Source organism: Macaca mulatta, chromosome 10 (assembly GCF_049350105.2).
Source record: "Macaca mulatta isolate MMU2019108-1 chromosome 10, T2T-MMU8v2.0, whole genome shotgun sequence".
In the NCBI taxonomy this organism is placed as follows: Eukaryota; Metazoa; Chordata; class Mammalia; order Primates; family Cercopithecidae; genus Macaca; species Macaca mulatta.
The window spans coordinates 9923505-9938822 of record NC_133415.1 but is presented as its reverse complement, the minus strand read 5'-3'; the positions used below and the strand labels follow the sequence as shown (position 1 = coordinate 9938822).

General features: G+C 55.5%; 1 protein-coding gene across 1 annotated transcript; it reads left to right on the top strand.

Annotated features, from left to right (window-relative positions):
- Positions 1 to 15247, top strand: CSDC2 (cold shock domain containing C2). The gene is made up of 4 exons (XM_015150466.3): positions 1 to 62; positions 10341 to 10639; positions 12250 to 12372; positions 13323 to 15247. The coding sequence occupies exons 2-4, from the start codon at positions 10464 to 10466 to the stop codon at positions 13483 to 13485; spliced, it is 462 nt and encodes a 153-aa protein (XP_015005952.1). The 5' UTR covers positions 1 to 62; positions 10341 to 10463; the 3' UTR covers positions 13486 to 15247.
- The last annotated feature ends 71 nt before the right edge of the window (positions 15248 to 15318 follow it).

The following is a 15318-nucleotide window of genomic DNA, read 5'->3' as shown; positions in this document are numbered from 1 at the left end:
AGAGAGAAGCAGAGCGCAAACGCCGCAGGAGGCAGTGCCTGGACCCCAGCTGCCCAGGAGAGGTGAGGGGCTAGATGGGGCCTGAGGACACTGTGCTGGAAACTGTGGCTTTGGCCAGGCCGAAGGAGAGAGGTACAATGTGAAGGTGGGGGCTGAATCAGCCCAGTTCAGCTTACAGATAGTGTGTTGGGGGTATAGAGGATCCCACCTGTCTCTCCCTCCCTCCTTCTCTCCCCGTGACCCCCAAATGAGGTGAGGCTGTGTGGCTCCCGTGGGAGCATGTCTGTGTCTGTGTCTGTGTCTGGGACCTGCGTCTGGCTCAGGAGGCAGAGAGCAGCAGATACCTGCCAAGCCGCAGCCTCCTGTCTGGGAAGCAGCAGGAGAGAGGACCGCCTTGACCGGAGAAATCCCAGCGCCGCTTCCAGATGCTGAAAGCAGAATGCAGTAGGGACTCTCGCTGGTCTTTCCCCTGGAATGTGGGGCTGGGGCTGGGAAGGGACGGGCTGGGACAGGCAGACAGTTGGACCTGGAGCAGTTGTCTTATCCTGACTCTATTTATTCCCCAGTGTGATGGGGATAATTGTGTTAGTTAGCTTGGAGAGGTGGCTCCGTGTGGTTATTCTCTTCCCCCCCGGGTACCACCCCACCCCGAGCCCTTGCTTCTTGCCTGCCTGCTGGTCTGCTCTGACCTCCACCCTTGCCAGGGCACAGCCTCCGGAGGGCAGGGGTGATAAGCCAGGGCCTGCTAGGCCACCCCTGTCATGGGATACAGGGACTTAGGGTGGCCTTGGCTGGTGCCAAGCCCCTGAATGGCCTGACCCTGGCACAAGGAGTCCAGGTGGAGATAAGGGGTGACACTGGCACCCACAAGGAGACAGCAGGTTCCTGCCAAGCTGCCAGCCTGCAGGCTCTTCCCAGGGAGAGGGGAGGGGGACACAGAGTGAGAACAATAATAAATACAGAGTGTGAACTGCTGCCTCCACTGGGGCTGGGGGAGGGGAGGAGGAAGTGTGCCCGGCGGGGGGTGGGCAACCTCTCTGAGAGCCTGGCATCATGCCGCCTGGCTGTGACCCGGCAGGGGCCTCTCCCTGGGAAAGGGGGTCTCCAGCTTTCTGGGAGATGCGGAACTGGTTTCCCAAACCTCACTCCATCCCAGAGTCCTCTGGGCCCTCCAAATTCTGAATGTTTCCTCCTCCCAGTTTTGCCCCGCCCCCCCATTTCCTTGAAGTATTCTCCAAAAATGTCTGTTTTCCGTGTCTGCCCATGTTGACCCATCCTCACTCCCTCCAGAAAAAAAAAAAGACAGGTATAGATAGGAACTGCCTGCCTGGTGGCCTGGGAAAGGCCAGAGGACAGTTTTGGCCGCAGATGGCTCTCCCAGGCTTGGAGAGACATGGCTAGGCAATGTTCGTGGATGCGCAGAGGGATTCCCTGAGGGGGACCTGGGGACACTCTGGGATGGCTGGTGGGGAGGGGACACCTGCCAGCCAGTCTGGAGTAGTGCCCCCAGGGTGGCGCCCAGCAGAGGGCGCTCAGGACCTGGCTGAGCCGGTCTTGTCCACAGTCACAACTGGGGCAGCTGGGACCCAGAGCCTTGTAGGAATGGGGCTTGGGGCGGTTCAGACCTTTGTCCATGCTGAGCAGCAAATTGGGAGGCTAAAAGTAGTAAGGAGCTCTTCTGCCCCACAGCCAGCAAAATGACACTCCTGGGCTGGGGGCCTGGCATGGCACACCAGAAAGCTTTAGGGTCACACTGATTTGAGTTCAAGTTCAGACGCTGTATGTATGACTTTGGCCAGTCTATTCCTCTCTCTAGGGGGTCTCAAAATGGGAAAGTGACTTGCTAGGGTCGCACAGCCAAGCACAGGTGGGACTGGGGTGCGAACTTGGTTCTCCCAGTGCTGTCCTGGTTTTCCCACCACCACCCAAGTCAAAGAAGCCCAAAGACCTTAACCACAGCAGTTTCCCAGGGCAGCCTGGGCATGTGATGAGGAGGACTACAGGGTCTCTTAAATAATTAAGCTCAAGTATTGGCTGGGGCAGCCCCCATGCACAGACGCAGGCACACAGGCTGTGTGGGGGAAGGAACCAGGTTTAATCAGGTCACCTCAGGCTGCAAGAGCAGCTCAAGCACGGATGTATTTTAAGGAGCATCTGGGAGGCTGGGGGAGGGGGAGGAGCCAGGGAAGTGTCAGCTCCTGCCCGGGGGTCCTGAGTTTGTTTTCTCACCCTCCCAGGGCCTACCATGCACAAGCCCCCAATGTTCGGGAAGCCCTTCCAGCGTCATCCTTGTGTTCCCCGTCCTTTCTATTTTTAAGCAACTGTACCCATTCCTCCCATCTGCTCCCCTGTGATGGGGACTTGGGGCTGGGACATTTTTATTGGGGGAGTTGTTTTTAAGCTTAGCAGAGTTGGTGAGTGACTCACCCAAGGTCATGGTCTGAGTCAGCGCAAAGCCAGAAATAAAAGCTCGAGTCCTGGCTCCCCAGGAATTCCACATCCCACTCCTCCTATTCCAGGGGAGGGTGGGTGCCACCCTCAAGGAATGGCTGGTCTTCACCTCCCCAGACATCTCCAGAGGGCAGGCATGCTGCATCTGACCTGTTGTGTGAGCTCAGCCAGCCTCTTCACCTATCTGAGCCTCAGTTTACTCTTCAGAAGAATGGATATACTAATGGTAGTTACTGCAAAGGGTTCTTATGAAGACGAAATGAAAAAATGGGGCAAAGGGCTTGGCACATGGTCAGTATCAGTAGATCACTAGATGGTGTCTGAGGCTCACATCAGGACTTCCCATGCTGCTTTTTTGAAATTATTATTATTTTTGAGACAGAGTCTCGCTCTGTCGCCCAGGCTGGAGTGCAGTGGCGCGATCTCAGCTCACTGCAAACTCCGCCTCCCAGGTTCACGCCATTCTCCTGCCTCAGCCTCCCGAGTAGCTGGGACTACAGGCCCATGTTAGCCAGGATGGTCTCGATCTCCTGACCTCGTGATCTGCCCGTCTCGGCCTCCCAAAGTGCTGGGAATACATGTGTGAGCCACCACTCCTGGCCCCCATGCTGCATTTTAATAATCTGTGTCTGTTCCCCCAACTGGACTGGGGCACTTTAAGGACAGTTGTCACCCTCATGTTTGTTGGTCTGGTGCCTGCAGTCAGTTTGATTTCATTTACATATGTGTTTTTGAAAACCTCGGAGGAGAGTTGGCCTGACCTTCATTAGTCATCTGGACCAGCGATGATTCACGTAGCTGAAGACAAAAGTGAGGTCCAGAGAGGAGCAGGTGCCTGCCCCAGGTCACACAGCACTGAGTGGCTGAGCAGGCTGCCTTTCCCTGATCTGCCCAGACTGAGAGGACTCACGGTCAAGAGAAGACCATACAGTCTTCTCATATGGTAGCTCACGCTTGTAATCCCAGCACTTTGGGAGGCCAAGGGGGTGGATCACCTGATGTCAGAGTTTGAGACCAGCCTGGCCAATATGGTGAAACTCTGTCTCTACTAAAAATACAATAATTAGCTGGGCGTGATGGCGAGTGCCTGTGATCCCAGCTACTCGGGAGGCTGAGGCAGGAGAATCGAGAATCACTGGAACCTGGAAGGTGGAGGTTTCAGTGAGCTAAGATCGCGCCACTGTACTCCAGCCTGGGTGACAGAGTGATACTCGGTCTCAAAAAAAAAAAAAAAAAAAAAAAAATGGATGGGTGTGGTGGCTAACACCTTTAATCCCAGCACTTTGGGAGGCTGAGGCGGGTGGATCACAAGGTCAGGAGTTCGAGACCAGCCTGGCCAACATGGTGAAACCCCATCTCTACTAAAAATACAAAAATTAGGCAGGTGTGGTGGTACACGCCTGTAATCCCAGCTACTCAGGAGGCTAAGGAAGGAGAATTGCTTGAACCCGGGAGGTGGACGCTGCAGTGAGCTGAGATCATGCCACTGCACTCCAGCCTGGGTGACGGAGTAAGACTCCATCTCAAAAAAAAAAAAAAAAAAAAAAAAAAGGGCCATGGCCAGGCACAGTGACTCATGCTGTAATCCTAGCACTTAGGGAGACTGAGGCTGCAGTGAGCCATGATCATGCCACTGCACTCCAGCCTGGGTGACAAAGTGATAGCCTGTCTCAAAAAATAAAAAAATAAGAGGGGACCATGATAGCCATTTCCTGCCCCATTCTCCATCCTTTTGGGGGAGCTGAGAATTGGAGCAGAGCCCCAGCATGGGTTGTGGTTCATCTGCCAAGAAGGCTGAGTCGCCACCCAGAGTGCCCCATGACACTGCATCCAGCCTCAGGTTATCTCCAAACAGCCTGACATTTGTGTTTACTTCTAGGCCCCTTTGTCTGCAGGCAGTCATTTGGGGTCTGGCCTTCTGCAGGGAAATGAAGATGAGCTTTGCTCAGAGCCCAAACACAGGGCCGGGGGACACGGGGATGCCCACTTGCCGGGGGGGCCTTTGACACAGCTCTGTGGCTCCTCCCGACAACCTGGGTAGGATGTTACGATGAGCCCCATTTGACAGAAGAGGGAACTGAGGCACGAAAAGGGAGAGTTGGCCAGGCACAGTGGCTCATGCCTGAAATCCCAGCACTTCAGGAGGCCAAGGTGGGTGGATCACCTGCAGTCAGGAGTTCGAGACCAGCTTGGCCAACATGGTGAAACCCCATCTCTGATTAAAAAAAAAAAAAAAAAAGAGGCCGGGCACAGTGGCTCACACCTGTAATCCCAGCACTTTGGGAAGCTGAGGTGGGTGGATCACGAGGTCGGGAAATTGAGACCCTCCTGGCCAACATGGTGAAACCCTATCTGTACTAAAATACAAAAAATTAGCTGGGCATGGTGGTGTGCGCCTATAGTCCTACTCAGGAGGCTGAGGCAGAGGAATCTCTTGAACCCCGCAGGCAGAGGTTGCAGTGAGCCAAGATCACGGCACTGCACTCCAGCCTGTCGACAGAGCAAGACTCCGTCTAAAAAAAAAAAAAAAAACACACAAAAATTAGCTGGGTGGGGTGGTGGGTGCCTGTAATCCCAGTCAGCTACTTGGGAGGCTGAGGCAGGAGAATCCCTTGAACCCGGGAGGCAGAGGTTGCAGTGAGCCGAGATTGTGCCACTGTACTCCAGCCTGAGGGACAAAGCGAGACTCCGTATCAAAAAAAAAAAAAAAAAAAAAAAAAAAGGGAGGGTCACAAAACTGGGTTGCAGTGGAGCCAGGATTTCAACTCAGGCAGTCTGGGTCTCAGGCTGCCCTCTTACCCGACTGCAGGTTCTGAAGGGCATTATTCCTGGCAGGAGATGGCCCCAGAAGGACACACGAAACCCCCCCGGAGCTGGCCCTTAGCTCTGTTTGAGTGGAAACAAATGTTCCAGAAATATATCAGTTTCTCTGCTCTTGGGCGAGTTTATTTTCCCATTTAGTTTCTCACGGAAAGTTCTTTTGGAAAAACTCCAGCCTCATCTTGGCTGAACCAGGAACAGAATTTATATTCACAGGAAGAGCACTGGTTTACTGTTAGACAGATCTGGGACTCTGTCACCTGCTGTGTGACTTTGGGCAAGTCACTCAACCTCTCTGAGCCTCAGCTAGCTCATCTGTAAAATGGAAAAATTGTCATTTCAGCTCTATAGGGTAACTGGGAGGTTGAAACGTAGGAAATAATTTCTGTAAAGACTTTTGCACAGTACATGGCATTCAGCCAATGAAAGCCTCATTTTCACTTGCCCTCTTTGGCAGCAATGCTCTGGAGAGGGGTCTGAACTGGAGGGTTGCTCCATATCTCCCTGTTCCCTTCTCTCTGGTCTCTGGGGCTGCTGGGTGTTGTACAGCTCCCCCAAGCCCAGGCCCTGTACCACGTCACACAGTAGGTCAATAGCAATGCAGGGCCTGGACACAGGACTCCTGCCTTCCCACTCGAAGGCCCCAGATGATGCTAATTCAAATTCTGGCTCAGACTTTGATTGGTGTGTGTCCTTGAGTGAGTGATTTAACCTCTTTGAGCCTCGGTTTTCTTGTCTGCAAAGTAGGGTAATAATAGCACCAGCCTTTAAGAGCTGTTGCAGGAATTAAATAAAACAAGAGACTGTGGAGCTGTGAGGGGTGGGCGATCCTTAGGGAATAAGAGAGGATGAAAATGAATGGTGGGCTTGGCCCAGCTCCGCTGGGTCTCTCCTTCCCTGACTCCATCTTCCCTCAACACCCAATTCTGCAGCCCTGTCTGGGAGGGGCAGGCTCTCGCCCAGCGCCTACTCAGTGCTTTCCACATCCCACCTCAATTCTCATTTCATCCTCAAAAGAACCCTTGGAGGACAGTCTTTTCTCTCTCCCTCTTTTTTTTTTTTTTTTTTTTTTTTGAGACAGGGTCTTGCTCTGTCGCCCAGGCTGTAGTGGAGTAGCTTGATTACCACTCACTGCAGCCTCGACCTCCTGGGCTCAAGCAGTCCTCCCACCTTAGCATCCCGAGTAGCCGGGACAACAGGCATGCACCACTACACCCAACTAATTTTTTTTTTTAAGACAGTGTCTCACTTTGTCCCTCAGGCTGCACTGCAGAGGCGCGATTTCGGCTCACTGCAGCCTTGACCTCCCGGGTTCAAGTGATCCTGCTGCCTCAGATGCCCAAGTAGCTGGAACTACAGGTGTGCCACCACCATGCCCAGCTAATTTTTGTATTTTTTGTAGACATGAGCTTTCACCATGTTGCCCCAGCTGGTTTTAAGCTCCTGGGCTTAAACGATCCTCCCGCCTTGGCCTCCGAAAGTGCTGGGATTATTTGCGTGTGCCACCTTGCTGGTTGGAGGAGGGATTCGTGTGATCCCCATTTCCCAGATAAGGAAACTGAGGCTGCAATGGGGGACAGGGGAGAAGCCTGTTCTCTCTGCCTTGTGGAAGCTGCCTGTCTCCTGCCCCTGCCTGAGCTCCTGCCCCTGCCTGAGCTCCTGCCCCTGCCTGAGCTCCTGCCCTGAGGCCGACTCGCTGCCTCTCTTGGTCCTTGCTGTGGCTCCTCTGCCTCCCTTCTGCTCTCTGGTCTCTCTGCCACCTGAGAGCCCATCGTGGGGAGGCTGCCCTCGACCCTGGCCCAGAATCATCAGTGGGTCCTTCCCCCATCCCTGTTGCCCGCTTAGCATGAGGCCCTGGAGCCGCGTGGTCACTTGGGTGGGAGGCCTGGCTGGCCAGAGCAGGCCCCAGCTCAGCTGCGTCTCCCTGGTAACCGTCATGAGCTGTATCTCCCCCTCTCTATCCTCCTCTTCCCTCCCTGCCCCTCCATGGCCTTCCAGCACTGGCTGTCACTGCCAAGCACAATACCAGGCCTGGGAAAACTGCAATCGGGAGGCCAGGCCCACCCTGCTCCCTAGAGGGAGGGAGGCAGGGCCTCTGTTCCCATTGCCTGCCACCCCTCGCCTAGGTGGGGCAGGTGGCACTCTAGGAGTTCACTGCAGGGCGTCTGGTGCTTCCCAGCTGTGTCATCTTGGGTAACTTTGCTGCCTCGTCTTCTTTTCTTGGTAACGGCTTTACTGAGATGTCGTTCACATACCATAAAATTCACCTGCTTAAGGCGTTCAGTTCAGTTGTTTTTAGTACATTCACAGAATTGTGCAGCCATCACCACAGCCAATTATAGAACATTTTCATTCCCCAAAAAGAAACGTTCTACCCATCGGCAGCCCTCCCCTCTCCCTCCTCCCCAGCCCTGGTGACCACCAGTCGACTCCCTGTCTATGAGGATTTGCCTCAGGGACGGAATCATGCCCTCTGTGTTTTTTCGGGACTGGCTTCTTCTCTGTGACCTTGCAAACATTCTAGCATAATGTGTGCAGGGTTCATCTAGGGTATAGCATGAATCAGTATTTCTTCTTTTCTTTTTCTTATGGCCAAGTGCTAGTCTACCATGTGGCTAGACCATACTTTATTTTTTATTTTTATTATTTCTTTTTGAGAAGGAGTCTCGCTCTGTTGCCCAGGTTGGAGTGCAGCGGTGCAATCTCAGCTCACTGCAAGCTCCGCCTCCCGGGTTCACGCCATTCTCCTGCCTCAGCCTCCTGAGTAGCTGGGACTACAGGCACCCACCACCACACACGGCTATTTTTTTGTATTTTTAGTAGAGACGGGGTTTCACCATGTTAGCCAGGATGGTCTCGATCTCCTGACCTCGTGATCCGCCCACCTCGGCCTCCCAAAGTGCTGGGATTACAGGTGTGAGCCACTGCGCCCGGCCGACCATACTTTATTATCCATTCACCTGCTGATGGGCTTGGGCTGTTTTCACTTGTTGGCTGTTGTGAATGAGCGCTGGTGTGACCATTCATGAACACTTATGTCCAACTGTGTGGTTGCTTTTTTTTTGGAGACAGAGTCTCGCTCAGTCACCCAGCCTGGAGTGCAATGGTGTGATTCTCGTGCCTCAGCCTTCCGAGTAGCTGGGACTACAGGCATGCGCCACCACACCCAATTAATTTTTGTATTTTTGGGAGAGACGGGGTTTCACCATGTTGGCCAGGCTGGTCTTGAACTCCTGACCTCAAGTGATCTGCCCACCTCGGCCTCGCAAAATGCTGAGATTACAGGTGTGCGCCACCACACCCGGCTGTTTGTGTGGTTGTTTCTTGAAGCTTCCGTTTTCTTCTCCCCAAAATGAGAATAATGGGTGAAAAGGCCAAACCTGGTTTGCCCTGCCTCCTGGAGTGAGCTCAGACAGAAAAGCCCCACATCAGCCTTTTCAGGGTTGAGGGTCTGTGAGGTGAGCCAAGCCCGGGGCTCTACCGCCTTCCTGACCGGAGGGGGAGGGTTTTGGGAGGAGGGAGGATACTACTCCACCTCCACCCCCAGGCATGGCAGAGCCAGCTCAGCATCTTGGCTTAGAAAAATTCCTCTTGCTGTATTATCTTGAACAGAGGCCAAAAGACCTGCTCCAGTGGACTCCTGGACTCATCCAGGCCTGCCATGCAGTGTGTTCAGGCTTTCTGAGCTCTGGACTCCTAAGGAAACTTACAGGAACCTTGTGGGTGATTTTCCTTCCCTGGAAACTCCAAGCTCTGGGGTGAGAGGGGTATAAAATAGACGTCACAGGCCTGTAATCTTAGCACTTTGGAAGGGTGAGGCAGGTAGATCAACTGAGGTCAGGAGTTCGAGATCAGCCTGGCCAACACGGTGAAACCACGTCTCTACTAAAAATACAAAAATTAGTTGGGCGTTGTGGCAGGTGCCTGTAATCCCAGCTAGTTGGGAGGCTGAGGCAGGAGAATCACTTGAACCTGGAAGGTGGAAGTTGCAGTGAGCCGAGATCACACCACTGTACTCCAGCCTGGGTGACAGAGTGAGACTCTGTCTTTAAAAAAAAAAAAAAAAAATTAGCTGGGCATGAGGGTGCATGCTTGTAAGTTCCAGCTACTTGGGAGGCTGAGGTGGGAGGATTGCTTGAGCCCAGGAGATGGAGGCTGCAGTGAGTATGATGTCAGTGTTCCCCAGTCCGGATGAGACCATGACTCAGAAAAAAAAAAAAAAAAAAAAAAAAAGGATCAATGCTAGCCCCATTTTACAGAACAGAAAATAGTCAGAAGTTAAGAGTGTTGATCAATGGGCCGGACGACTTGGCCCATGCCTGTAATCCCAGCACTTTGGGAGGCCACAGGGAGCGGATCACCTGAGGTCAGGATTTCGAGACCTGCCTGGCCAACAAGGTGAAACCCCATCTGTACTAAAACTACAAAAAATTAGCCAGGCATGGTGGCGGGCACCTGTAGTCCCAGCTATTCAGCAGGCTGAGGCAGGAGAATCGCTTATACCCAGGAGGTGGAGACTGCAGTGAGCCGAGATCGTGCCATTGCACTCCAGCCTGAGCAACAAGAGTGAGACTCTGTCTAAAAAAAAAAAAAAAAAAAAGTTGACCAGGGCCTAGGCCATGTAGCCAGAAGGTGGAGGATGCAGGATTCAAACCCAGGCCTGGGTGTGGAGCCCACACTCCCACCTGCCATGTTGGAGCTGATGTGTAGCTTGGCTTGCTTGAGGTCACCAAGTTGTAGGTGACAAAGCTAAGATTTGAACCCGTGTGTGACTCTGAAACAACTGACCCTTATGCCAAACCATATTCCAGACCATCATTGGCCACCCTACCCAGCCACCCCCCAGGCTCCTGGAGTTAGAGAATTGAACTGCAAACTGGAAGGACTTAGGGGTCATAAGACCCCTAGTTTTGTTTTCTGGTGAGGACTCTGAGCCACGATGGGGTCGTTTGTGACTTGAAGTCACGCCGTGAGGATAGCAGGTGGGACTAGCCCACCTGACTGTGGCCAGGGTCCAGGAGCTGCTCCCCTGGACTGGGCTCACCTGTGCCTCTTTCTTCCTCTTCCAGACGGAGCCCGTGGCTGGTGAGGCCGCAGAGCAGGGCCAGGCCGGGCCCTGCCCGCAAGGACGCCCAAACCCCTCATCGGCCCCTGGGCCCCAGAGCCCACCAGGCTCTCCCGCTGGCCCCACCATGACTTCGGAGTCCACGTCACCCCAAGTTGTGCCCCCGCTCCACTCCCCCAAGTCCCCAGTCTGGCCCACCTTCCCCTTCCACAGGGAGGGCAGCAGGGTCTGGGAGCGGGGTGGTGTCCCACCTCGGGACCTACCCAGCCCTCTGCCCACCAAGCGGACCAGGACCTATTCGGCGTGAGTACCTGCCCCTTGCCCAGGCCCTTGACCCTTGCCAGGACACAGGCTGACCATCCCCATCCTTTTCCAACTCCTGTTGTCCTCACCTGGGATAGGGGAACTGTGTGTGGACCTTCCAGTAACTGGATAGATGTTTGTCCCCTCCATCCATTCATCCTTCCATGCATCCATCCACCCATCCATCCATCCATCCACCCACCCACCCACCCACCTGTCCGTCCATCCATCCATCCATCCATCCACCCACCCACCCACCCACCTGTCCGTCCATCCATCCATCCACCCATCCACCCATCCATCTGCCCGTCCGTTCGTCCGTCCATCCATCCATCCATCCATCCATCCATCCACCCACCCACCTGTCCGTCTATCCATCCATCCACCCATCCACCCATCCACCCATCCATCTGCCCGCCCGTCCGTCCATCCATCCATCCATCCATCCATCCATCCATCCATCCATCCCACAGAGATTTACTGAGCTCCTGACCAGGGGGATCCAGGGATAAGACAAAGCCCCAGCCCATAAGCTGCTTACAATCTAGAGGGAACTTGTTCACCATCCATTACCACCCAGCAGGGTTAGGAGTGAGGACCCAGCACGGGGTACCAGAGGAGACGATGTCCTGGTTGGGTTTGGAAGATGTATCAGGTGAAGAAGGGAGCTGGCGATTCTGGGCAGATGGCACAGCGTGGGCAAAACCCAAGACACAGAGTTAACCTTTGGAGAGGGGTGGGCAGGGGGACAAAGAGTAGCCCTGGGCCTTTGGGGTAGGTCACCAATGAGGTGGCATGGGGGAGTAATAAGGGTCCATATGGGGGAGGCCAAAGGATCTTTTGGGAAGGACAGGGTCTTGCTCTGTCACCCAGGCTGGAGTGCAGTGGTGCAGTCATGACTCACTGCAGCCTCAACTTCCTGGGCTTAAGTGATCCTCCCACCTCAGCCTCCTGAGTAGCTGGGACTACTGGCGCATGTCACCACCCCCAGTTAATTTTTTAAAAAATATTTTGGGCCAGATATGGTGGCTCATGCCTGTAATCCCAGCATTTTTGGAGGTCGAGGCAGGTGGATCAGTTGAGGCCAGGAGATCAAGGCAGTCTGGCCAACATGGCCAAACACTGCAAAACCCCGTCTCTACTAAAAATGTCAAACTTAGCTGGGCGTGGTGGTGGGTGCCTGTAATCCTAGCTACTCAGGAGGCTGAGGCATGAGAATCACTTGAACCCGGGAGGTGGAGGTTGCAGTGTGCTAAGATTGTGCCCCTGCACTCCAGCCTGGGTGACAGAGCGAGACTCTGTCTCAAAAAAAAAAAAAAAAAAAAATTTTTTTGTAGAGATGGAAGTCTCCCTATGTTGCCCAGGCTGGTCTCAAACTCCTAGGCCCAAGTGATCCTCCCGCCTCAGCCTCCCAAAGTGCTGGGATGACAGGTGTGAGCCACTGTGCCAGGCCTCATTATCATCGAATGGGGATGACTACGAGGTTCCTGGCCTGGGGCAAGTTTCTCGCAGCCCTGAGGCAGGCTCAGCAGAAAGGGCCCAGAACAGCTGTAGGGGTCCGGGGAGGAGTTCCTCAGGCCACAGCTGCAATCCCACTACCCTATCTCCAGGACAGCCCGGGCCTCAGCTGGCCCCGTGTTCAAGGGCGTCTGTAAGCAGTTCTCACGCTCACAGGGCCATGGCTTCATCACCCCCGAGAACGGGTCCGAGGACATCTTCGTACATGTGTCTGAGTGAGTCCCCTCCACCTCCGTTCTTGGCCCCTGCCCTAGTGCCCCTAACGGTGCCTCAAAAATCTCTCTCCAGACCTCTCCCCTCCCTGGCTGAGGTCTGTATTCATGGCACCTTTTCTGTCCTCTGAGTAGGGACTGAAGGTGTGTTGGGGGAGGAGGGCTGTGGCCAGGTGGGGAGTTGGCATGCAGTCCCCAGAAGCCTGGGAGCCAGCAGCTGGGCCCTGGATCCCATTCCAGCATCATGGGGGTCTGAGAAGGCTAGGCCAGCTCCTGAGCCTCTTGGCTTGGAAAGGGCCTTCAGGTGGATGGGCCAGGAGGTAGAGATGGATGTCATGCCTAGGCCTGGCCCCACCCCCTCCTAATGCCCGGAGGACTGGGGCGAGGTCACTGAGCTTCTCAGCTTTAGGGATCTCCCTGTGCCCTTTCACATCTCAGTCCTCAAGGGACCCAGAAAGGGAGGTACAGTTTATGAATCCCATTTTATTTATTTATTTATTTTTTGAGACGGAGTCTCGCTCTGTTGCCCAGGCTGGAGTGCAGTGGCACAATCTTGGCTCAGTGCAACCTCCACTTCCTGAGTTCAAGTGATTCTGCCCCTCAGCTTCCCAAGTAGCTGGAATTACAGGTGTCAGCCACCACGCCCAGCTAACTTTTTTATTTTTAGTAGAGACAGGGTTTCGCCATGTTGGCCAGGCTGGTGTCAAACTCCTGACTCAGGTGACCCGCTCGCCTCGGGCTCCCAGTGTTGGGATTACAGGCGTGAGCCACTGTGCCTGGCCATGAGTCCCATTTTACAGATTTGAGAGCTGAGGTTCTGAGAAGCAAGGCCTGGCCAGGCCTCCTGACCTAGGGAGGCCTAGGGCCAGGCTGCCCCCGAGGCCAGGCCGCAGGACTGTCCAGGGCATAGGGCCTGCCACTGGGCTAATAATACCCCTCTTCCTGCCCGCCAGCATCGAGGGGGAGTACGTGCCAGTGGAGGGCGATGAGGTGACCTACAAGATGTGCCCTATCCCGCCCAAGAACCAGAAGTTCCAGGCCGTGGAGGTGGTGCTCACTCAGCTGGCCCCCCACACTCCCCACGAGACGTGGTCTGGCCAGGTCGTGGGCTCCTAGGCTGGGTGGCTCACAGGCCAGCTGGCCGGGGGGGTGGGGAGCCACACAGGGTGAACGGGCAGCAGCCAGCTCCATGCCCCACTGCCCTGGCTGATCAGTCCTTCGGTGGCCTCAGTGTGCACGTCTGTCTGTCTGTCCGTCTGTGCTTGTGGCTGTGAGCGTGTGCCTCCACCCACCCCATGACCCGTGACTACTGTGCGAGCTGGAAAGGAGGTGGGTGGAGGGCGAGGCCACCAGACCTGGCTTCTCGCTGTCCACTGCCTTTCTCCTCCCCTCCCTGCCGCAGACACGCAGGACCCGCTCGCCCTCCTACCCACCCATCCCCATGGTGACTGAGCCTCGAGAGCCTGTGCCGGGCTCACTCCCTGGCCTCCGCCCCTGAGCTGTCCCATGTCAGTCCACAGTTCTCTGTGCTACTTACATCTCCCTCCCTTGGCTGAGGTCCCCCGCCACCATCTAGACCCTTCCCTCAGAAGCCTGGCCGGTGGGTGCTTTTGGGGAGCTTCCCAGCCACTGGCAGGGGAGGAGGACAAATACAGAGGCACACAGGCCCCTCACTGCTGAGGCCAGCCTTCCTTCCTGCTCTGCTCTCAGTGCACTAGAGAGGCAGGAAGAGGGGCCTGAGGGCGGAAGGGGTTCGGGGCTCCCACTTCGCCGGCCAGTCCCTCCTCCTCAGCCTGGCAGTGGCTCTGGGCTCCTTCCCCTGGGCTGTACTGAGCCAAGCCCAGGGGTTTGCAGAGGGTGGGGGTCCATCTCTCCAGCTTGGCTGCAGCCCTCCTTTACCCTGACTCACAAGCACTACTGATGCTCTGCGCCACGCCCGGCTGACAGCTGCTGAGGATGTCGCGATGGATGGACACACGTCCATCAGGCAGGGCCGGGCTGGGGCACCCACAAGGAAGGCCCTCAGCCTGGGAGACTGGCCCTGCGGCCCCCGCGTCAAACCCTCTTCCCAAAGCCCTGACAGACCAGCGGCTGAGGTGTGGCTCTTGCTTTTACCGTGTCCATCCCTGAAGATGTGTGACTGTCGCTGTCACCTGGAGTCCTTTTGGGGCCAAGATGTGTATGCACTTGGGGTCGTGGCCATTCACTCCCATACAGGGGTGAGAGTGGCCTGGCCCGGGAGGCCAGGAAGGAGGGCCCTGTCTGCCTCCACCTCTGGGCGCACCCCCTGCCTACCACCCTCCCTTCTAGACAGCACATCGCCTGACTGGGCAGAAGTGGGGCCATGGTTCAAGGGAGGGCCGGCCAGGGGTGGGACCCTTATGAAACCCAGTCTGTGAGTAAAACGGGGGGCTCAAATGCCCAGGATGAGGGGATCAGTGACTGTCTAGGAGGATCCCTGGCCTTGTAGGTGCCCCAAGACCCCAGGGTAGAGATCAGCCGGGATGCCTGCATCCCAACCTTGCCCCCAGGGCCCATCACATAAAATCTGGGAGCCCAGAGCTGCTGAGGTATGCTGGTCAGCTCCCCTAAAATGGGCACGGCCCAGCCTGTCCCATGAGGAACAAAGGCCCCTGGCCCCTTGAGAGAGGGCTTGTTAGTGAGGGATGACTCCTCCTGTAGGGAGGCCACCTTTTAAGGTACCACTATCAGTCAGGATGTGGTGGCATCAGCCCTGGGGCCGCCTGGGTGGCAGGGGGGCAGCAGCTCTCCTCCCCACTCACAGGCCTTGCAGTGCCCATTTGGAATTCCTCCCAAGACCCCTGGCCACCCAAACCCCCCATTCTTCCTAACACTGGCAATAAACCCTCAACTGTGACCCACCGTGCCCTAAAGCTGCCTCTGTGTCAGGGTCCCCAAGGAAGGGGCTGGGGGTGGACACACCAAACC